This window comes from Melospiza melodia, chromosome 16 (genome assembly GCF_035770615.1).
Source record: "Melospiza melodia melodia isolate bMelMel2 chromosome 16, bMelMel2.pri, whole genome shotgun sequence".
NCBI classification, from domain to species: domain Eukaryota; kingdom Metazoa; phylum Chordata; class Aves; order Passeriformes; family Passerellidae; genus Melospiza; species Melospiza melodia.
The window spans coordinates 19,072,134-19,095,952 of record NC_086209.1 but is presented as its reverse complement, the minus strand read 5'-3'; the positions used below and the strand labels follow the sequence as shown (position 1 = coordinate 19,095,952).

Here is a 23,819-nt window from a genome sequence, read left to right as displayed (position 1 = left end):
ATATAAAATGTAATATTTATGTGGGCATTTGCAGATGGTTTGGGGGGATTTTTTATATATATATATACACACACATACATATTTATGGTGCCTTTGACCATCCCTGGGCACATCTTTTCCACATATAAAAAGTTACTTAAGGAGAGTCGGATCAACATGGCTGCTCATATTCATTAGGGTTATATCCAATTAGAATTTTGAGTAAAATTCCAATCTCTCTATACGGTAGTGCAGTTCAGTCCGTTCTGGTGACATCATTAACAGTTTTGAAGGGAAGAGTCTGTCAGGTTTCTGTTCTGATAAGGCCATTCTGGGAATGAATTAAATAATTTGGAAAACATCAGCAATATCTGTCTGACTATTTGTCTGCTTAGAAATTCTATACTGAAATCCAGCCTCTTAAAATAAATATGGACCCATGGGATTTGTTCATTGATTCCCTTTTATTGTTATTTTTGTAAAAATTAAATGGTATCACTGTGATTTAATTGGGGTTTTTTTAATTATATACTTTTTTTGGGTTATTTGGTTTTTAAAATCCTCCTTCATTGGGAAAGGCACCTGGTTCTCCAAATTCAAGTCAAATAGAATTGACACCTCAGAGAAAAAAAAGACAGAAATCCACAAAACCACAGTAAACTAAAATGGAATGTAATTTCAGCATGACAATTTCATACAGCAAACCCAGGCTTTGAGGTGATGGTACTCAACAGGAAATAATCATGGTAATCAAGTAAAACATTGTGCATCTACCAGAATCATGGTATGTATATCTTTATTACAGTTTTCAGAATACATGGATTAACAATGGCCAGGCTGTGATTTCATCAAATTCCTATTTTAAACATTACATACAAACACAGAGCTGTTTAAAAAATAGAAATGCATGAGTTTTGTCACCTTTTTATATTTCTTTTTTTTTTGATTTTTTTTTTGATTTTTTTTTTTTTTTTTTTGGCATCGGGAGTCCTATGACTTCCAAAAGGGAAATCAAATGGTGCATGGTAGCAGATTGACTGAAGTGTGATAGGTTACTGTTCACATTCTGTGGCATATGTATCACCTCAAACAGTGCTAAAAGCGCTCCAAGGACAAATCCTTCTCCCTTCCTCTCCCCGTGACACCAGTGGGTGCTCACACCACTCCCTGCCTGCAGCACAAAAGCAGCACTGGGACACCTGGGGACACCTGCAGCTGAGGCGTTTGGCTGCATCTGCTTGGATTAATTCATTTATTTTTTTCCTTTTTTTAAGTTATTTTTTATTTACATTTCGTGTGCATGCGCGGGCGGGTGCGGAGGCACCGCGGGGGGAAGAGGTTCCTCACGAGACTCGTCTCAAAAATGAGTTTAAACTTGCAAATACAGTATGGCACATCAGAGGCGGGCTGGACGCCGCTCAGCGCTCGTCCTGCCCGACCTTGCAGCACTTGGAAGGCAAACAGCAAAGTAGAACTCAGCCAAGCCTTTGCTGAATGGAAAAAAAAAGCAATTTACACACACAGGGAAGTTTGCTCCCACAGAACTATCACCTGTTTGAAATATTCACCAGCTAGATCATTCTCAGGGTAGGAGGGGCCGGAGCCACCCATCAAAGCAGGGCTTGCCTGAGGGATGTGAAAGCTGAAGGCTGCAAAGTTTCCTTAACAAAAGCTAAAGGAGGGTTTCCAGAGCCAAACCTAAAACTCAGCCAGATTCTCAGAGTTTGGTGTGTTGCGGGATGAATTTAAAGTAGGTTGCTAATGAATTGTGGCTTGGATAGAAACCACGAAAATATTACGGTTTTTTACAGCATTTGTCTGAGGTAGTACATATACCACACACAAAAATGCAAAAATATACAGATATTCATGATTATTTGCATATTACAGAAGGGAACTGTGGGAACGCTCTTGTATCTCAATTCTCAAGAAGAACAGATCATTTCAGATCACACTGCTCATATTGACCAGAGCCAGCTGAAACCAGAACAAGGGACAAGGCTCCTGTTTGCCCGCGCCCTCTGAGCACTGCTCCTGCTCTGGTTTCAGCAAAAAAATCAGATTTATCACGGGTGTGTGCTGGATGGATCCCTGTGGATCCCACACAAGCACACAGGACAGGGCAGTTGCACTTTTCTCTCAGCAAACTGCACAAAACTGGAGCAGGAGGAGCCCAGTGCCTGCCCAGCTCTGAGCTCACACAGATGGGGAACTTTTGTACGGCACTGAAACTTTCCATTCCATTCAGAGCTTGGGTTCGATTCATCGCAAAGGTAAAATCATCTTCCTCTTAAATAAACTAAGAAATGTAAACAGTGTAACATCGTTAAAAAAAAAAACCAAACCAAACTCGCTCAGAACTTGTAACTGGTAAAATGTGAATGCAAACAGATGTGCTGGTATATTGTTAACGTCATGTCTCAGAGGACAGAGAGTGAAACATAATTAGCAAGAAATTTATGGATGAACCCTCCAGTGATTTTCTTTCTGGGATTACTTTGAATACAAATATAATTTAACTGATATATTTCATTTTTTTTAAAATTAGAAAATAAGGCAAGTGCATTTCTGAAAAAGGTGCTACTCTTCTACACTTCTAGATAAACATGTGACACCTCTGAAAATTAGATCAATAATAAAAACATTAAAAATATCTGCAATTTAATATAGACTGAAAAACTATCAAAAGACAAAGTGACCAGCATCAATTTCAGAAAATATTTTAGACTTCATAAATACGAGCACCCTATATTTACATAAATTATCTTCTAAACTAGTTTTCCTTTGAAAGACACTTTCGTTCTAACAGATATGTCCATTAAATTATATAAATGTTTCAAATATGAAAAAAATAGTAGTAAAATAGAAGCATCAGATGATGTTGTTATTTTGGATTTGCCTTTTTTTCCTAAGATTTGGTTCTTGAAAATCTGTAGCCAGCTTTCACAGAGCTTTCAAAAAAAAATTATAACCCATGGAAATGAGAAACTTGTGCACTAATAACTACTGCTATCGTATAAAGATTCTGTGGAGAGCTTTTGAGTTTTCACATAGAAAGATTATACCAATACTTGTAAATCCCAGCAAAATGCTAATTTCAAAGTCTGAATTCTAAGACACTATTGATTTTTATAGACATTATGAACCTAATCCTTTAAACTGGCTTTGTACATTAAGCACATTTTTATAAGTGTAAATTTAATAGTTCCATTTCAAGAAGCAGGGCTTCAATACAAGGCTGGTGTTGACCTTGCACGAAACAGGATGGAATTCTTTAATTCATTTTTAGCTCTTACTGATAAACAAGGAGACAAAATCCTGTTGCATGCTCTTTTTTTCTCTTTTTTTTTTTTTTTTTCCTGAAGTACCATACAACTCTTCAGTTTGTTCCTAAAGCCCCCAAACAGTTTAGGGAGAGTATTTAGTTGACAGCAAGCATTTCACTAGGCTTCAGTGGTATTCCTATGTTCAGACCTATGGGCAAACCCCTTGTAGTCTTTGAAAAAAAAAAAATAAAAATTACAATTCAATACTAGATTGAAAAGGAGCTGTATCTTTTCTTACAACAACGCAGTTTGTGATTGTGGGAATTTATCCCAAACTTGTCCAATAGTTTTGAGAGGATCTCAGCAGAGAAGCAAAAAGAACCTACTGTACAAAGATGCTTGGCTCAAGCAGTAGTGCAAAGGAGCAAAGTCCCTCCAGTGCAAGGAGTTTGTGCACAGCAACCACTGACACCTCACCTTCCAGACAGCCTTCACAGACACTAAAAAACCCCAAGTGCCCCATAACCCCAGGCAATAAAAGCATCCACAATAAAATTTCATCAATCAGTGATAAGCATTAATAATCTGAGAACAAGTGCCAGCCGCTGCAGAGCATCCTGATCCTTTACAAACATCACAGCTCGGCAACTTTTGCAGTAGTTCCACTGGAATTCCACTCCAAACCCTCCGTCCCCTCCAGGATGGGGACAGGGAGGGAGGATCTGATTTCCCCAGGATTTGTGCCAGGACAAACAGAGGCAGCTGCTCCCTGAGGAGCTGCAGCGCCAGGGCCTGGGCACGCAGGGGAACGGGAGGAGCTTCCCAAAAATCAGCCTTGCTCACTGCTGGGCAGTGCTCCAGCTAGGAAATGTGTTGGCAGCTGCTGAACCCCCAGCACTAAAATCCACCAGTGGAGACCCCCGAGGTGTTTTACCTGAGAAACAGAGGAAAAACTCAGAGGCAGTTCTGAAAAACTTCATGGTGTAGCTTGTCTCTAAAAACCTACACACAGGCGTTTTAGCATCATCAAAATAGGACAGTCACACTTTCCCCCAAACAGCTTTATAAAGAATATATAAGTGCACAATTAGAAAAATCCCTCCTTAGATACAGTTAAAAACATATTCTGCCCTTGATACAATTTTGGAAAAATCCTATGCTCTGTTTGATTTAATTTTTTTTTTCTTTTTAGCAGTGATAAGTAACTACACCTCATCATATCAGAGGTGTAGATATGTGGTGTATCCCACTGGCAGCTGAATCCACCAGGCTTTACACTGAGATAAGGTTTTCAGCAACCTGACTGGGGCTATGTGTTGCTTTTTTATGGTTACAAAAAAGATTCTGATAATGTAGACCAGCTCATCTCTGAATTTATTAACATACAATTTTATTATTTTTCCTTTCATGTTCAAATCAGAACTGCAAATGGAATCCACAGCTGTACTCTTTCAACAGAAGTGTATTTTCTTACCCATATAAAACATAACCTAGAAATCCCCAACTCCTTTCATGTGAGTTGCCAGCTTAAACAAAAAGGGTGAAAAAAAGAAAGAACATAAGAAAATAAGATATATACCCTACTGTTTAACACTGTTTACAGATCTTGGTAGTTGGGGTAATAAGATACAGTATGTGGATTTTTTTAGCAACTGCTTTAAAATTACATATTCTTACACCATCTCATTTAATCAATACCAGTACTCCTTTATGATCATTGCCAATTTGGATGATAAACTCTTCCCAAAGCACATCCATTTCATTGTAAATAAAACAATTCATTAATTCTTTGGCATCAGAAGAATCATACAGCTGCAATTGCTCCGTTGTGTCGAGAACGAGACCTTTCCAAAGTCACTCGTTTGTTATCTGCAACAAAAAGAGAGAAAAAAACAAATCACCACAAGATTTGAAACATGGATAATGCAATGTCAAGAGGTTTTCAAACAGCCCTGAAAATCATTCTGAATGATATGTAAATAAGTAAGTAGGAGACTGGATCAGAGAAGTTTCACACTGCAGCTGCCAGACTGAGTTCAAGAGTTCTGCAATCAGCAATAAATTACTTTCTTGATCAGAGAAGCTGGGTGATAAAAGCATTGGGAGAATCCTGAAACACGGTCCCCTTGGAAACAGCACATAATAAATACAATTCTGGGTAAAAATCCTTCAAATTTTATAAATAATTTATGCAGAGACTCTCTGGAAAAATACATTTCAAGTTTCATGAGAACGCACTGACCAGTGAAAACCTGCTAGATGCTCCAAGCCCAAAAGCCCAAACACCTCTCACTGTAATTTGGTACAGAGTTAAAAATAGAAAAGTTAAATCAGCCACTTCCTAAGCATTTCCTGATTGTGCAACGTGAACAACTTTCAGTATAAAATATTACCCAGTAATTATTGCAAATGAATAATAAATATGTCTCTATCACAGGAAAAAAATCACCAAGTACCAGCCACGCTCCTAAATGCCTTTACAATAAAATTTTAAAGTCATGAGTACACACACACACACACAGAGGGGCAGGAGATTAACCCCCACTCAGTGTTCTGCAGGTTCCCATCTTTCTTTGTGACAATGATGTTCCTGCCATAAACATTTTTTCTTTTTTTTTTCTTCTTTTGTTTTTGGTGGCAGCTTCCCTTTGACCTTTTCCCCCCTGTCCCATCCAGGTGATGCTCTGCACCATTCCTGTCCCTACATTGCTGCAGCACCAGGACGTCCCAACAGAGGGGCTGGGACTTTTACAGAGAATATCATTAAGAGGTTGATGCCTTTTGGGGCTACCTAAACACAGAATTAAGGGAATAAAAAGCAGTTCTATTTATTGAAGGGGGGCCTTCAGGTACATTTAGGGCAGACAAAGCCCACCCAAAATGGACGATGGGTCACAGGTTTCACACTTTGATAAGTTTGGGGCATTTGCATATTGGGGGTTAATGTTCCAATTACAGCTTCAGGTAATGACATAATTTACCCCAAATTTGCTGTCCCCAACTCACTCTTGTTCCCATCTCAGGGCCTGAGGCAGTGAGGTGTCCTTGGTGCCCAGCCTGGAGAGGCATTGTTGGGTCTGCCCAAAATGGGAGAGCAGCAGCTCACAATGCATCCTGACAGGGCACAAGTGACCAGGAGGACATTCCTGACAGGGCACTGACCATCAGGAATCTCCTGACAGGGCACTGACCATCAGGACATTCCTGACAGGGCACTGACCATCAGGACACTCCTGACAGGGCACAAGTGACCAGCAGGACACTCCTGACAGGGCACTGACCATCAGGACACTCCTGACAGGGCACAAGTGACCATCAGGAATCTCCTGACAGGGCACTGACCATCAGGAATCTCCTGACAGGGCACTGACCAGCAGGAATCTCCTGACAGGACACAAGGGACCAGCAGGACACTCCTGACAGGGCACAAGTGACCAGCAGGACATTCCTCCTGAAGGGCACTGACCATCAGGACACCCCTGACAGGGCACTGACCATCAGGACAATCCTGACAGGGCACTGACCAGCAGGACAATCTTGACAGGGCACTGGCCATCAGGACACCCCTGTTGGCCCTGAAGGGCACTGGGCACTGCCCCACACGGGCTGCAGCTCCATCCTCAGCTGTTCCACCCGTTCCCCTGGAGCCAGGCTGGGCACAGGGTGGCCAAGGTGACCCCAGAGCCCCCTCCAAGCCCAGGCCCTGCTCAAGGCAGCAGAGCCAGGCACGGGCAGGCAATTAAAGGAGACAAAGAAGTCATCTCTGTGATCTACTCCTGGACAGGGAACAGAGGCTGCAGAATCAGCCTCCCCTTCCCTGCTCGCGTCTGCGGCTGTGGGGAATTAACGGCTCCTTTAGCAAGATTATTAGTTCTTTTTATAGTTCTGCCTTGCCTCCTTTTCCTAATGAACCTAGCCATGCATAAAGTATTCAAATTACCCTAAGTCAATCTGTTTTGCATGGGCATAAATCTCTGTGCTGGTTGCAGTGTCACTAAGAGCTGGCAATTAAAGCACAGAGGAAGGGAAGTCATCAGCTCCGATGTGCTGCTGCACTGATACTGCTCTCAGTGGCCCCAAACATCAGCCTCAACTCCACAGGTTAAAAACAGATTGAGGGAGTATTAGAACTCTTGATTTTTATTTATTTTTTTTTTTTTTTTAGATTTTCTCCCTTCATCATGCAATTGTAAAGCTGGGCTGGGACTTCAGGCAAACACAAAGCCACAAAACAAAATAGTCAAAAATTATAATTTCCTTCTTCAGGTAATAAAATATTTTCTTAATACATTATGTGTTAAGTTAAAACAAAGGCTTTCTTATGGTTTCATATCCTGATGCCTCGTGAAACTGGGTTGGGCTGGCATTCCAGTTACTTGAGCAAGAATTTTGAAAAATCATTAAATTTCTATCACTTTCAATATGCACATTCAGTTATCTCCGACATCTGTATTTACCTCTTTAATGTAACAGACCGTATTGAATACAGCACAAAGCAAGTCTGGCTCATAAACATGACTGATTATTCTGGCATAAAATCAACTGTAACATCAATAAATGGTAAAACTCTTTCCTTTTGTAAGGGGGGATGGAGAGGGAAAATAAGAGTAAGTTAAAAGTGGTTGAAATGAAATAAGAAATCATTGCCCAGGGCTCAGGTAACTTTGAAAACATGCAAACATGACTAGAAACCATCATCATGGGTTCTGTGGGTGCCAGCCAGGCCTTCTGGTAACCCCACAGGGAGAGAATTGGATTTCTCACTTTAATCTTAGAAGTCCATTTCTTCTAAAAGCAGGGCACACCCACTCTGCTCCCATTACAGACATTACAATCTGTCCCAGAAGTGAGCACACGACCTTCAAAGCAGCCTCTCAATCTGCTGAAAGGATCTTGGAGCAGTGAAAGGTAGAACAGTGAAGGATTAAAATGGGAAACAAAGCAGATTTTTATATCACAAAATAATCCCCATCCTTTAGCTGGCTGGATCAAATGAAAATGAAGGCAATATAAAATTAAATGCTGAGGAATCAAATCAGCAGCTCCTTTTTAGTACACACAACCCTGGAATGCAATGGTGACCCTGCAAAAAACAAATGGACTTTGTTATAAAAACAATTCCTTGCTCAAGTCTTCTTGCACTCAGCATAGCACCAAGACGGGAATAAACCCTGCAAAATCTATTTTTCCTTTCCTTAATGCTCCTTCATTAGCTCTGTTATTAAAAGAGAAGTCTCAATAGCTGCCACAGATTTATTAACCCAGCAGCTTGTTATCAACACAGAACTCGGTTATACGAGGAGAAAAATAAATGGTACTTTGCACAACTGCAGTGCTAAGATTAAGTGACTTTTTCATTTCATTTTCCCCTTATCCACTCTTCCAGGTAGTAACTTTATGCACTCCTAATTACAAACCCTATTTTTTATGAGCAATCAATGCTAGTATTAATAGAGATGTTGTGCAGTCCAATGGACTGGTCATGACACTGAGATATCTGATAATGGAAAGACAGAGTCTATAAAACCATACCTCAAAGGCACCTGATTGGAATTTGCATCATTCTGCAACAAGGGAAAAAATTCCTTCTATCATTATCTCTCAGCCCTGAGATTAAAATTATAAATGAGTTACAAACTGCTACCCTGGGCTTGGAACCTCGTTTGACTCCTCTTTCCCCTCCTAAATCACCTCCCCAAGGTGGCAGAATTGACCTTTCCACAGCTGACAATAATAATAATAATAATAAAAACTGTTCCATGCTCAGAGAAACGAGGTCCTGGTTTGACTTGCCTTGAAAATGATCACAGCAAGAAGGTAGAACTCTCAGCAGTTAATAAAATATTTAAAATTCCATCTTTTTGAAATAGTTTTGACTATGCAAAAGAGACAGAACTGCGTGCTGTAAGGGAATTTGTATGGCCCGTGCCTTTGGGAATCAATGAAAGCCTTTACATCAAACATTTATTTCTTCATTCATGTAAAATCATGTTCACTAGGAAATCCTACTGAAACACATCTTGTTTTCATGAGCAACCAAAGGGAAAATACTCCTGCAGTCCCAGGCACTGCAGCAGTGAAACAGGGAAAACAGCAGCACAATTTCCTACAGGTGGGGAATGATGAGAAAATGAGGAAAGGACTCATTTTAGTAGGTTTAAAATGGATAAAGTGTCACAACAGATGGATTCCAAGGATCAAACACCTCATCTGTAAAAACTGGCATTTGCTCCATAGGAAAAGGTGAAAACCTGAATTTCGTTTTACAAGTATCACTCCTTTCTGATCAGGACAACCAAATATTTTCCAGTGCCACTGATTAAAATTATGACAAATTAGGTGAAATCCAATTCACTTGAGCCTGGGCAGCCTCCAGTTTTCTCCTGGAGCTACCCAAGCACAGGGAAAACTGAAACCAACTCATCATTTACTGTACCAGCACATTACCAACTGCTTGAAGGAACAACCCAAGTAAAAATAATAATAATACTACTACTACTACTACTAATAATAATAAAAATTATTATTATTATTATTATTATTATTATTATTATTATTATTATTATTATTATTATTATTATTATTATTATTATTATTATTATTATTGTCGAGGTTTTATTTTATTGCTGTTGTTTTTATTTTATTATTCTTATTTTCCTTCATGGACTGCAGTCACCTCCATCACCTTCTGCATCACACAATGAAAGGTACAATTTTTTTGGAACATTTTTTTTTTTTTTGGAAAATGGAATGGATAGAACCTCAGGCAGGAGCAGAACTGACTCAGAGTAAAGCAGCAGGGAGCTCCATCCCCACCCAGCTCCTCTTTAGCAGCTCAACACTGCCTGTGGCGCTGCCTGGCCCGTCCCTCTGACATTATTGCAGATCCCAACTGAGAAAAAGGCCAGGAAAGGAAATTAAGAGCATCAAAACTGCTGTTGCTGTCTGGAGCAAAACCCTTTCTGAGAGAAAATGGCTCTCCTAACCTCAATTCTGTTAAGATTCGGTCCATCTCTGTGAGATTTGATTTCAAATTGATCTTTCAGAATGTATGGCCCATAGAGAAAAAAAAAAAAAAATAGCAATAAGGTAAAAATCAGTTATGGGAGAAATAGAGCCGAAATAACACTGCAGAAAAGGGGCTGAAATAGCTCTTTTCAAAAGATCCTTATTGCCAGCAGATGAAACAAGCAAATAAAACACTTTTCTGGCTGGGTTAAGGGACACTGTACAGTTAATGTGTTTTCTGTTAATCATTAAGTATTTAAACCACTCTGATTTCAACCTAAACACGCCTGGCAAAATCTGACCTTGGCTCTTTATAACATCCCACCAGGGCATCTGACATTCACTGGGATTTGATATTTCTGTAACCAAAAATGAGAACAGACCAAGTGATCCAACATCCCTGTTCTCAGCTTTTTGGGGTTTTTTTTGCTAAACAGAACCTCAAATTCTTGACAATCAAAGTTAAATGCCAGCTAAAAAGGTTATTTTAGCATCAGTTTCAAAGAAAACATCGAGGTTTCAAACAAACCCTGGAGCTGTAAGGTCAAATTCTATAAATCCTGGTTTATTTTGGTGTAGGTCAAGACTTTCATGTGAAAGCTGAGTGATAACCTGGGTTTATAAATGTTATGATCGAGAAACAGAAACTTACCCTTAGGCCAAAAAGAAAGCAAAATGTTTTTGGTGTTTGCTTTTTATGTTGTTGTTTTTTTTTTTTTTTTTTTTTTCTTTTAAAGCTCCCAAATCAAGATAGCACAGCTGAACACATTAATTACGAAGACATCATTTGTTAACAATGTGCTACTGGGATATTTACAAATCCATTGATCTGCGAGGCATTGAAGGGGAAGAAAAGGTTCAAGAAGAAATAAGGAGGAAGAAAAAGCACCAAGGAGAGCTGCAGCACTTAAAAGGGAGTTTGTGAAGGCTGAATGGTTCCTCCTGAGGAAAAAAGCAGAAACACATGTCCTGAGTTATCTGCAGGAGTCAGGAGTGTCGTGTTCTGCGCAGAAACACTGCCTTCAAAGCTCTGAAGCCATTTAGGTAACACACAGCACCTTCATTTGAAGGTTTCCAGATTATTCTGTGTGAGCAGTTTCTCATGGAGAAGATATGTGCCTGCTTGGATCCTCTTTAACTTGCTAAATAAATTTGTTTAATACCCAGCAGCGCTGTGGCACACAAGCAGGTCTAAAATGCAGAGAGTTAAAGAATTTAAGCCCTGCCACAAAAGAGTTTTACTCAGATTAAAAGGGAACAAAGCCACGTCTAATCTCTGCGCTGCCACTCAGACCCAGCTTGCTGGGCACTGCTAATTGCAGCCTTTGAGGCCAAGGAAAATGCAGAACATCAGTAGAAAACCCATTTATTTGTGTCCCGTGCGTTAGACACAAAAATGCTTGAAAAGGGAATAATGTGGGAAGTTTTAATGCTAAATGGCATGTGTGATGACATTTACCAGCTCAGCTCAACCCAGCTGTGACCACGGCCAATCCAGCGTGGCAGCACAATGAATGTCACACTGCTGCAGCCCAGAGTGAGGATATTGCCCATCTGTATCGTAATTCCAATAAAGGAATAAATACTTACCCTATTTAGAGCTGAAGTTCAGTATTTGTAGGATGACAAATGGATTTGTAAACCCTATTTTCAAGTAATCAGTTTAAAGGAAATTTCACTATTGCTTACTCTGGGCTTAAGATTTCCAAACCACCCGAAAAACAAAGAAAGAACTGGCCCAGTAAGATAAGATTCCTTAAACCTTTAAATGATCTGTTTAATATTTTAATTTGCCTTTGCTTTCTTTGTTAATAGCACCACTTGGGATGTGCAGTGAAAGCTCTTCCACAAGAGTTGCACTGGAAAAGCCTTAGCAGGAGACAACACATGCCTGCCTCAGGGGTTACAAGACAAATCAATCTATTTTTCTCCTTTCCTCCAAGGGTAATTGGCCTTTAAAATTACAGAGAAAAATAGGCCTTCGTGTCAGCACAATGCAGGCACATCTACAGCCATTTTCCATTTCTTTTTCAGTTGGAATTCTCAGCTGAGAGGTAAACTTATAAAGGTGAGAAAATAAAAAGAAGATGAAGAGGAACGATTGCATCAGTTCAAATCCCCTCCAATAACAAGCAGCACTGTGACCAGCATTTGAGGCTGAAATTTACTGAAACCTGCTATGAATAGCTGTCATTTTCCAAAGCAGTATTTTTTTTTATTCTTGATTGTGATAAAATTTTCTCGAATTTTTGTGACAGCCTGTACTGCTGGCATTCATGGAGATTTATCACAGAATTTAGTCAGACTGAGGACTTATAATTATTGCTTCATTTCCCATAAAATCTCACAAAGTAATAGTGATTTTTACCTCATTCTTCTGAAATTGCCTTTTTCAAGGAGCAATCATGGTTGTGAATATCCCTAGAATCCTTCTGCTGTGCTGTACACATAATCACCTGCAGACTCACTTTCAGCCTTTGAATACTGGTAAATTGTATACAGTGCATTTAAATTGGCTAATAAATTGTTTGATAGCAGTGAAACTCAGATGATAGTCTTCTCACTTTTCTGATTGCTATTAAATCTGCTTTGCAATACATTAATCACATTCTACTTTTAATAAGAGACTGTCACGTGAAAAGATTTCCCTGTGCATAAAGATGAGTAATCAGCCGAGCTACAACTGGTACATAAAAACAAGAACAAAGTTGAAAAAAGTCAAAACAAGTTAGTGTTTTAAATCCAGAACTGATATTCCCTGAACCAGTCCTGGGAGCACGAAACCACTGATGTGACCTCGCTCCCTGGGAGTGTGAGTACAGGTGTAAAGCAATTATTGGATTTGATATCTGAATGAACTCAGGCTCCCATTAGAGCCTGAATGCTTCAGTGACCCTATTATTTTCCTTCCAGTGCTCCCAGACCTGATCTACTTAATTATTCTGACTAGTGAAACATTTAGGACATGAATGTGGGATTTGTTTGAAGCCAAATGAGACAAATGAAAGTACTTCAGAAAACAACTCCAAGAAAAGAATAAGACGAGTGAGAATCGAATGTGTCACATCCAGCAAGGTCAGGACTAAGTAACAGTAACAAAAAAAAAGAGAGAGAGAGATCCTTGGCAATAAAAATACATTTATTCAGATATTTTTTCCCTTGAACTTCTCATTTGTGACCTCTCCTGCATAGTGAAAACATTTAGCTGATGAATCAGAAGGGTAAAACATGTTCCACAGAGTAAATTAACTGTCTGCTTCAAGTGCTGAAAGAATCCAAATCTCAAAACACAGAGATTATGATCCTTCTTTCATGACCACACACACACTTTTAGCAGTTGTCCAAAAGTAAAAGCAGAGCCTTTACTCAAAAACCTCCTTGTGTCACAGAGGGCAGGTTTGCTATGTGAAAGCTGTGTTTCCCTGTTTTAATTGTCCCTACAATTTCCCTGCCAAAGAAAAGCCTGCGACACTGTAAAACCCATGTATCCCCATTTCAAACAGATCCGTCTGGTGCTAATCCCCTGCTCTCTTCATCAATAGTGAAATTTAAAATGTCCCATTCCCAGCTCCCCTGTGAACGCCTCCACCCCTACAGTTTGTACTTGCTCTGGAGGTGAGGGGGCTGGGGGGTCACAAAGCAGGAGAAGGAATAGAGACAGGGACAGGTTCTGGATGTGAAATGCACGGGAATGTCAGAGTTCCCATCCCTCATCCCACTGAAACTGTCCTTAAAGGAGTCAGACTGACACCCCAGGGCTCCCTGCATCACTCATCCCACTGAAACTGTCCCTAAAGAAATAAATGCATTTCTTTAAAAGAAATAATTACTTAAACTTACTTCATTTGAAAGAAATAATTACTTAAAATTGCTTTCTTTAAAAGAATTAATTAATTGAGTAATTAAAAATTATTACTTTGTTCTTCTGACCTTGTCTGGCCTCTGCTCCAGGCAGCCACTGCAAGGCACCAAGGGCAGGTTTGCCTTCAGTTTTACCTTCCCTGTTTCCCAGCCTCTGCACTGCCTTGGTGTGTAACTCTGGACTCATCCAAAGTCCCAGCAGCTCTCCTCACAGCTCAGGCACACACAGCAATCCTTTTCCAGCCCAGAACCAAGGACAGCACTGCAGCTTCAGCCCAAAAAGTACAAAAAAAATGGTAAATTGAGGAGAGCAACCTGAGAGGGCGGGACTGCACAACCTGGAGCTGGAATTGGACAATGAACCCCAATATGGAAATGGACCAGAACTTACAAAAGTGTGAGAACTCATGACTCAGGGTCCATCCTGGGCCTGAAAAGAGGTATTTCCTACTGGTAAATGTAAACTGATTTTTCTCCATACCCAGACAATGGCAATATTCCCTGTAGCCTGCAAAAGTCAGTCTTCTCTACTTTTTATGCATCAGAAAAATATTCTCTCTCTATATATAAATATATATATATATATATATATAAAACCCACTCTGCAAGAACTTGTAGGCTACAAGTAAAACGAAATATTTTAAATAATACAATAAAGGCAGAATACCCATAATTATTTTTTTTTATTAAATAAAATATCAGCATTTTTTATTCATGGCTAGGTTAACATTTACAATTCAGCATTTTGCAATATTTAAATGGAACTGAATATGCTATGAGAAAACTTAAAACTCCATCACTGCTGTATGGCTGGCTGGCACAGGCCATGGCTTTCTGTGCCCATCTGCATTTTGGCACGGGGCAGGAAAGAAAAGCTCCTGTTCCAGCCTGGCAGGATGATCTCACCCCCACCTGACACCCCCCTGCATCCCCAGCTGAGAATAACCCCATCCTGAAAGTCACTTTTAATCTCTATTATTTGCATGTGCAGCTTATGGGAATGTGAAACTGTTGCTTATTAAAATAATTCATACAAGAAAGTAATTTAGACTATACATGGCAGGCTCTGAGGTAAAATATAATAACTTTTAAGAACTTAGGAGTCTAATTTCTTTCTTGGCTGAGCACGGACAACTCCATTATGATTCAGAGTGAGAGCCCCGTGCTCACCTAAAGCAGAATTTGACCCTTTCTGTTCATATAAAGAATAAAAATATAGAAGCAGTTAATGCTGGGACAGGGCAGCAAGGCGTCCCTGAATAGCTCAAAAAGTGTTTCTATTGATCAACACGTGTACCTGAGGAGGGTTATTTCATGTGCTGCTCCAAATCCACTCAGGTTTTTCTCTCCAGATGCAGAAGGACTGAACCAAGCCTCTCCTTCAGCTCCCACAACAGGTGGGGATGGAAAGAGTGAATATAAATATATTGACATTCTCATTGACACGCAGGGGAGGCAGCAGCAACCCCTCCCACAGAGGTACCCAGGAGGAATTTGGGATTTAAATTGTTCTTCAGGCTGGACTAAGGATGGGGCAAGGGGGGCTTGGCTGTGTCTGGGGCAGCAGAACGGGCTCAGAACAGGTCCCTGCTGTGAGAGGACACAGAAATGAGCAATCTGGGGACAATCCCTGCCTCCAGCATGCCCTGAGCACAGGGAGCCTGCCTGGCTAACCAGGGTGAGCATTGCTGGCTGAGCTTCCTCACTCTCACATGGAGGAGGTTCAGGATCCCCCACCACCTCTTCAATGCCCTGAGACTGGAAAAAGAATGATTTGTGCCACAAAATAATCATTATTTCTCTTTCCAGTTCTGTTCCCATTTAGAGATCTTGTTCAGAGCGCCACTCCAAAAGTAGTTTTACCACACAGATGAAGAAATTCTGAATTTGGGTGAAAGGAAACAGAAAACAGTCAGGAGTTTCTCTCTGGGCTGGGAGAGAGTAGGAACTCGCACAAATTTTGCTGCTGGATAAAATGATTAGGAAAGTACATCCTTAGTGCCACAAAAATCACATTAATCCATCAGCTGTTTTTTGCCCAAAGCTGGTAATGTCCTTTAGAACGATGTTTTGCTGTATATAAACACTTTTCACTACAAGCCCCTTCTATTCCATCCCAGGGAATATTTTTTCACGCTCGGACTGGTTTCATCTTCAGCAGTAACAAAGGCAGAGCATTAACAGTTCACACCTCTCTGTGACTCTCTGGCCTTTATTTTATCCAGCGCCCCTTCCCTGAGCTTTCTCAGAGCTCCCAGCCCAGGGCTCTGATTGCTTTTCATCCATTGTGCACCAGCAAAGCCCATTTCGCTGAATTAAACGTCTGATCAAAGGACTCGTTACCTTTTTTGTTTGTATCCCCTTTAAAGAGCTGTTTCACACAGGGTTTTCTGTAAAACAGGGCTGAGGCTTGGCTGCACTTTGATGATAACTCCTGCTGCTGACCAAGTATTTCTTTTTGCGCTGGATACTCAAGGAAACAATTACAAAAACTTACAGGAAAAAAAAAATTAAAAAGGCATTTTTGATGCTCTTAAATGCTTCATCAGCTGTTTATCATGACTGGAAAAAATCCTAAAAAAAGATGAGCAAACTCCTCCAATTTTCCAACCTAATATTCCAATAAAAAATAGCAAAAAGCTGAAATAGTAAATAAAAGAGAGCTTGTATTTCAGCTTAACAACTTGCAATTTTTCAGGCTTTGGATACAGAAAGCCATCTCCAGGGACTTTGCTGTGAGGATGGGGACTTTTTAAAATATGGGGTGGTTTTAATTCTATGAAATTCACAGCTGTGATTTTGGAATTTCCTACTCAGCAGCAGCAGCAAAGCAAACTGTAGATGAAATATTTTCAAAAGGTTTACTACAAAGTTTGTTACAGAGATTTTTTTTCCCCATAAACTATGCAAATCTGGCTACTTATATTCCAAGAGTTCTACTGACTCAGTTTAAGGCAAATAACTATTTCATAGAACAGCATGCTTGCAGAGGGCTGGAAATGATATCTCACTCCAGAAGGGAAAAATCCAAGGAAGATAAATACTCTTAACTATGCAAAGTATTTTCAGATGCCTTTTAATTTTTTTATAAGAAAACAGTTAAATACTCTTGGAATGCCAGAAAAAGAGTCGAAGTGCAAACTGCAATTTGATTTATTGGGTTTGAGTTCTTATTTAAACCCAAGCCTCGTGCACTTCAAGTCCAGCCCAGCATGAGAGAGCCTCAATATCTGCAAAGTCCAGCAGGAAGGATTAGAAAATGTCACAACACCTTCAGGGCATGGCAGATCCTTAAAATAGGGAATGATGCAAGAGTTTGAGCAGGAAAAGTCCAGCAGGGAGCCTTCAAAAAACCTGCATCAGGCTGGAAGGTCTGTGAGCCTCCCCTGTTTAAAATATCATCCTTTTTCTGCTGCACTCTCACCCACATGGACAAGCCTGGGCACAGGAGGGGCCCTCCAAAAGTTACACAAAACACTCTGGGTAATTTAAATTAAGTTTATATATATGCACATAAATGTGTATTTCAGAGGAACACCAATTCATGCTTTTTGACAGGCAAAGTTTAACTGGAAATGATAAAGAGCTGATGTCCAGCATTTCTTATTTTCCTTTGGCATAGGTAATGTCTGGAAATTCAGAAGCTTTGCAATAACTCAGTGAAAATGGATCCCACTCTATTTCTGGTCACATTTGGGTCCCTGGACTTGGATTAGCAGCTGAAAACAATCATGGGTCTACAGTTTAAAGACAACACTTGAGACACTACTACATTTATTAAATTTTAGCATTTTAAACTCATTCTCAGAGCATGTAAAACATCTCTGCCATCTGAAATATGAGTAGAAAGATAAAGGTCTAAAAATGTTCTCAAAACTCAATAAAATTAGTATTAATTGAAGTTCTGATAGACTGACTAAATGAAGAACCAAAACTTTCTTCCCCCAAAAAGCAATGAAATGTAATATTGAGCCATTTCAACACTTTCCCCAAGGCATTTTTCAAACAGAGAAGTCAGGTTTAGGGTAATTATACAGAGCAATATGGCCCCAGCACATTCTACATTTTCTGAAAATACATGATTACACGAGGTATTAATTCTTCCTCAGGAAGATTTTTGAGCACTGCCACAATTTCCACTTTTCCCTGGATGTTCCTTGTCCAGGGCCATCCCCTGCAGACAAGGCAGGGGGATCAGGGAGCATTTTGTGCTGCTGACAACATTAATTCCATTCTCGTTCGCCACCACCAGACCTCTCAACTTTAATAAGGCATTAACAGCACGCTGCAGTATTTTATGATGAAATATCTATGTACATTTACAGATTATTTTGACTTTGTACACATCTGGGTTGCTTTTTTTCTCAGTTTCTGCTGAGTTTGCTTGTAATAAAATGATTTTTTCAAATAATTTCACTTCCAGTGATTTATTTCTGCCTCACAAGATGAAGTACAAAAGGTTCAATCTGCTGCTCAGTGTCCCCTCTTTAGGGAGCAATAAGGAAATGTGATATAAAGTTTCAGAATCGTTGTAAAAACAAAGCAAGGCAAGGGTAACCATGAGGAGTTCATGATTTTTGTGTGAGTGAGGATATTTAACAGGTTTATCCCAAGTGCACTTTGCCAAGAGCTATCTGCTGAGATCCATGACAGAGAGAAAACTGCTTTGCATATTAAATTGTGTCACCAACGACCCATCAGCTTTCTAAAAAAGAAAAAATAAAAAAAAAAGGAGGGTCTTCACACCAACTTGGCACCGAGAGAAATAATTTACACCCACCAAGTCCCAATAATACGTTTGGAAGCCTGTAGGAAATGCAGAGCACTCTTATTTTTGTAAATAAAACATCAGTTAACTCACAGAGCAGCTAAATCCACAGGTACAACCTGATTTTCCCCAAGCTGTTTTACAACAATCCAGCCACTGCAGGAAAGAAAGGGGAATTTATGGAGGAATTAATGGAGAAACAGACCCAGTGTGGTACTGGATGGAGGGGAGGTGCCAGGCAGAGAAGCTGCTCTGAACAAGCAGGAATCCTTCCAAAAGCTCAAACCTTGTCTAAATCAGTGAAAGACGTCTGGCAGAATTATTCCCTGTTCATCTCAGTGGTGCTGAAAATCTCACTAAGTATCTTTGAAAAATCCCAGGTCAAATGCAGAGCCAGCATTTGAGCAAAGCACTTAGCCCTGGATGTGCTGGGCCTAATCCTGGCAGTTTAGCCCCAAGTTAAGCTGTCTGTCCTTCCTCCTCCCTGAAAGTGGCTTTATCATCCAGCCTGCCTCGGTGCAATTCAACAGCTCCCTGCCTGCAAGTGACAGCTGATGGAAGCAGAATTAATGTCAATCCTACAGAACTGATATTTAATCTATGATACTAATATCGCCCATATTCAGATAATTCGCTAAAATCACCGATTCTTCTGTCTGCAATCCCGTGCCTTTGCAAAATCTGCTTTTGGTACAAAATTCTCAAATGAATTCAGGTCAAACGGGCTCGTGAAGAAAGGGGGGAAGGAGGAAAGGAGGAAAGGAAGAAAGAAGAAAGGAGGAAAGGAGGAAAGGAGGAAAGGAGGAAAGGAGGAAAGGAGGAAAGGAGGAAAGGAGGAAAGGAGGAAAGGAGGAAAGGAGGAAAGGAGGAAAGGAAGAAAGAAGAAAGGAGGAAAGGAGGAAAGGAGAAAAGGAAGAAAGGAGGAAAGGAGGAAAGGAGGAAAGGAAGAAAGGAAGAAAGGAGGAAAGGAGGAAAGGAGGAAAGGAGGAAAGGAAGAAAAGAAGAAAGGAGGAAAGGAGGAAAGGAAGAAAAGAAGAAAACTCAATCTATGAAGATGTTTTGTCCTGTTCTTCCTTTCAGGTGAGCTGCAGACAGATCACTGCTCCTGTGGGCTACACAGGACTTGGTCTTGGCTCATGTGAAAAGAAGGACTGGGAAAAGACCCAACAACAAAAATCACAAAACCCAAGTCAGATGTTCTTGGGCACAGCCAGGAGGTAAAACAAGAGCCAGCAGCCCAAACCTTAAATTATAAAAATTCAAGCTTTAATTTACAAAAAACCCCTATTCTACCAAGGAATGGGGTGCCCAGGAGCTGGGCAGCCCTGCAGGAAATGAATCCCAAAGTCCTTTCAAACATTCCTCACCCCCATCAGCTCACCAGCTCTTGGCAAGCACATGGAGGCATTCAGAAATAATAACTATTACCATTGGTTATTTTGGGCTTGTCATTAGTATTTACATCCACACTCTCAGCAGCTCCAAATGCCAAGGCTCCTGTTCCAGCGATATTTTTCAAAAAGGAAAGGGCTTTTTTTTTTTTTGCCAATTTATCATTTCTAATCTGTTCAAAGCTTAAGCCAGAACTCTTCAGTGAGACTTCTTCATAAATAACTGTACAAAATTAAAATAAATTAACATCTATTATTTGGCTTCATTCTTAAAATAGTTAACATATGCCCACGGGCTAGAGCATACACTGAAAAAATAACCAACATTTTAGAGAGGGGATTTCACCCCCTTCTGAGGACTCAGTAGAAATGGCAGAACCCGGATTCCCAAAACTACCAGCAATGGCCCAGAATTTAATAGACGTGAAATATGATTAATAATATTTTCACAACTACAGCAGCCATGATCAGGGAATGATTTAACATTTCCAGAACCCTAAATCAGCTCTCAGGATCATCTTCAGCATTCACCCAGAGAGGGAGCTGGGCAAGGGTGGTGAGGGAGGAGGAAGGCAAATGGAAAACTGGGAAAACTTATTTCTCCTTGCTTCATTTATTAATTAGATTGCTGATGAGCTCCACCACAAGGCTGACAGAATCTGCAAGCAATGACATTCCAAGAAAAGCAGCGAGTTTTGACAAATTCTTGAGATGTCACTGATTTGTGAATGTGTGTAAGAGAGGAAAACGACGTGTAACTGAGAAAAGTCAGCATGGAAAACAGAAGGAAATTCAGAAGTTAAAAGAAACCAAAGGGGAAAAAAAGCCCATCAGACTGCTTCGTGATGTGGAGGCTGTTTTGGGGTTGTTTTGTTACTTTTTGTGGCCTTATTATAGCAAAGATGGGAACTGCAGGGACTGGAGATTGACAGGTGTCTCTCAAGGGTGCGTGGTCTGAAACATGAAGCACATAAAGCAACTTCAGCTTTGCTTTTTATGACATGGGCTAAAATTGGAAACAAAATAAATTACAGGGCAACTTCAAGGCAAGAATAAACTGGTTGGTATAAATTGGCCTGATCATATTTTCACTTGAGTTGTGGAATAACTTTCAGCCACCACTGAAAGCTGCACCTGCCAATGGAGCCTTTGTTCAGGTGGGATCTTTGCCTGAGAGGTAAAACGGGGAAAAAGCCCATAAATCAGCAAGGCATTAGTAAAAACAGCTCTTATTCTAGACAGTATAAACATTAATTTTTATAGAAAAACTTTGTATAATCAACAGGAAAACAGAATAAGATAAACCAACTCTCATGATACCAAACCAGACTGATTTTGACCTTCTGATTAAATCTTTTCCTGTAGCTCCTAAGTAAACCTGTTTGCTATCCACAAAAGGATTCATTGCCACTTAATGAATGAATTAATTAATGTTATTAGATTTGGAATTTAAGATACTTATTCAGACTGAATTCAGAACACATCTTTGCTTTCAGTTCGTGGCTCTTTGAAGCTGGACTACAGAAGCTAAAACATGATTTAGATTCAGAAATTCACTGAGAGCTGAATATTGTGTCCTCAAGCTCAGGATAAACACAGAAGGAAGAACAAAATACAGGCAAGAAATGTGATTTATTTTCAAAGGACAGACGGGATGACATATGGGTTCAAAATACTGTAAAGACTCCAAGCCTAGAGCCATAAACACATCCATAATATGTGGAATATATGTCCAGCGCCGATGGGTGCACGGATGTACACAAATATATCTGGGAGAAATCCACGGCGTTTAGAGGAGCTGATCAGAAATCTGTCACAGCAGGAAAAACTCGGCAGAGAGATTAATTAATTGGGAATAGCAGAGCTGAGGAAAACGTTTTCCTGGAGTGGCAGGGAAGCCATGGAACGCTGAGCAGCAGCACACGTCAGGTAAATAAAACCAGAGTGAAGGAAGCAGAGGATGAGGAGACCTCGTGTGCTGGTCCATCCAGACCTGACCATGGGGTGGGCAGCGTTCTGTGCCCTCCTGAGCCTGCCCTGGCCACAGGAAAAGCTGAGGGACAAGGTGGGACAAGGCGGCTCAGCCCAGGAATGCACAAAGCAAGAGCAGACCACAGACACCTCTGAAATTTCACTGGATTTCCTTTCAGAGCTCCCTGGGATCGCAGCAATGAGGAATTAATGAAACGCAGCCGTTTAAAGTAGTCACAAAAGAGAATAAGCAGCTCTCAAGGGGCAGTGCCACAATATCAAAGTCTTACCTTCAACCTGAGCTCTCCTTATCTCAAATTGACCAGTTCACCCAGAAACCAGCTCTTACTTTCCTCCACACAGCTGATTTTTAACACAGCATCATATATGATGCATGCACACGGCTACAGAAATTCTGGGCTGGAATGTATATGAAAATATGTTCTAAACACTCAAGTAGCAATCCTCACCCAGCTGTGGGGGGGAAAAAATTAAAATATTCAAATGCAAAGGAGGATTTATGAATTGAATTTATTTTTTATCTACCAGTAAGCCTAAGTTGAAATATGAATAACTGATTTAACACTGAAATGGTATTCAAATATTTGACTCCAATCCCCTATTGCTTCTAAATTCATTCAGAAGTCAAGATTATTAATTCTTCCTGACAGAAAATCAAGATTTAATGATCATCTGATAACCCTTAGGAATTACAAAATAAACTGAGATAATAATTCAGACAAAATAAAATGATTTCATATATATAAGGAAAACATCATGCAGAATATCCATTTAGGCATTTCCTATGGAGCAGTAACTAATTTCTAAGAAAACACAGAGCAAAAGGCTGACTTGGTGTGTACAGTAAAAGGTCCAGAAGGTAAAAGGGGCCTTCATTAAAATCGGCAGAGCTTTGACCCTGTGCTTTGATCAAACAGACAAACTGAGCACTCCTCCAAAAGAGCCTGGAAGGGAAGGATTTTAACCCAGTGACCTTGTGGGAACACTGCTGCTCACTCGAGACAGCGCCGCTCTGCAGGCCAGGGCACCCACCCAGCCAGGGCCAGGATCCTGCATCCAAACAACGCGCTTGTGCAACGTCACAGAGCAACTCACTGCAGCCTGGGAAAAATGATATGCAGGAAATGATTTTTAGGTAAATTTTGAGCTTTCAGGTCATGTCTGCGGGGAAGCAACATTAGAACTAACAGTGGTGTGAAAAATGGGGATGCAGAAGCTCTACAGCCTGTGCATTGATTTTTTTTTCTTTTATTTTTCTCTTTTTTTTGCCCCAGAGCTGTCTCTGGCAGCAGGAGCAGTGTAAAACCAAGAACGAGCCAATGACAATCTATTTATATACAGAATCATGCAATATTTCAAGTTGGAAGGGACCATCAAGGACCCCCCAAGTGTGACTTCCTGCTCCTTGCAGGGCACTAAAACCTGCATTGAGCATGGCCCAGATTATAACATAACATAATATAATATAATATAATATAATATAATATAATATAATATAATATAATATAATATAATATAATATAATATAATATAATATAATATAATATAATATAA

At 40.2% G+C, this 23,819-nt stretch overlaps 1 protein-coding gene and 1 long non-coding RNA gene across 5 annotated transcripts in view; one reads left to right on the top strand and one right to left on the bottom strand.

Moving 5' to 3' along the window:
• Nucleotides 1–630: 630 nt before the first annotated feature.
• Nucleotides 631–23,819, bottom strand: part of DIAPH2 (diaphanous related formin 2) — a 166,994-nt gene continuing 143,805 nt past the window's right edge. For all 4 annotated transcript variants that reach the window (XM_063170841.1, XM_063170842.1, XM_063170843.1 and 1 more), the window contains one exon: nucleotides 631–5,114. In XM_063170841.1, coding sequence (XP_063026911.1) covers nucleotides 5,050–5,114 — 65 coding nt within the window. In that variant the 3' untranslated portion in view covers nucleotides 631–5,049. The remainder of the gene's footprint in view (nucleotides 5,115–23,819) is intronic.
• LOC134425843 (uncharacterized) lies at nucleotides 7,409–13,399 on the top strand. The gene is made up of 2 exons (XR_010029779.1): nucleotides 7,409–7,511; nucleotides 10,991–13,399. It is a non-coding gene; the product is annotated as an uncharacterized LOC134425843 (long non-coding RNA).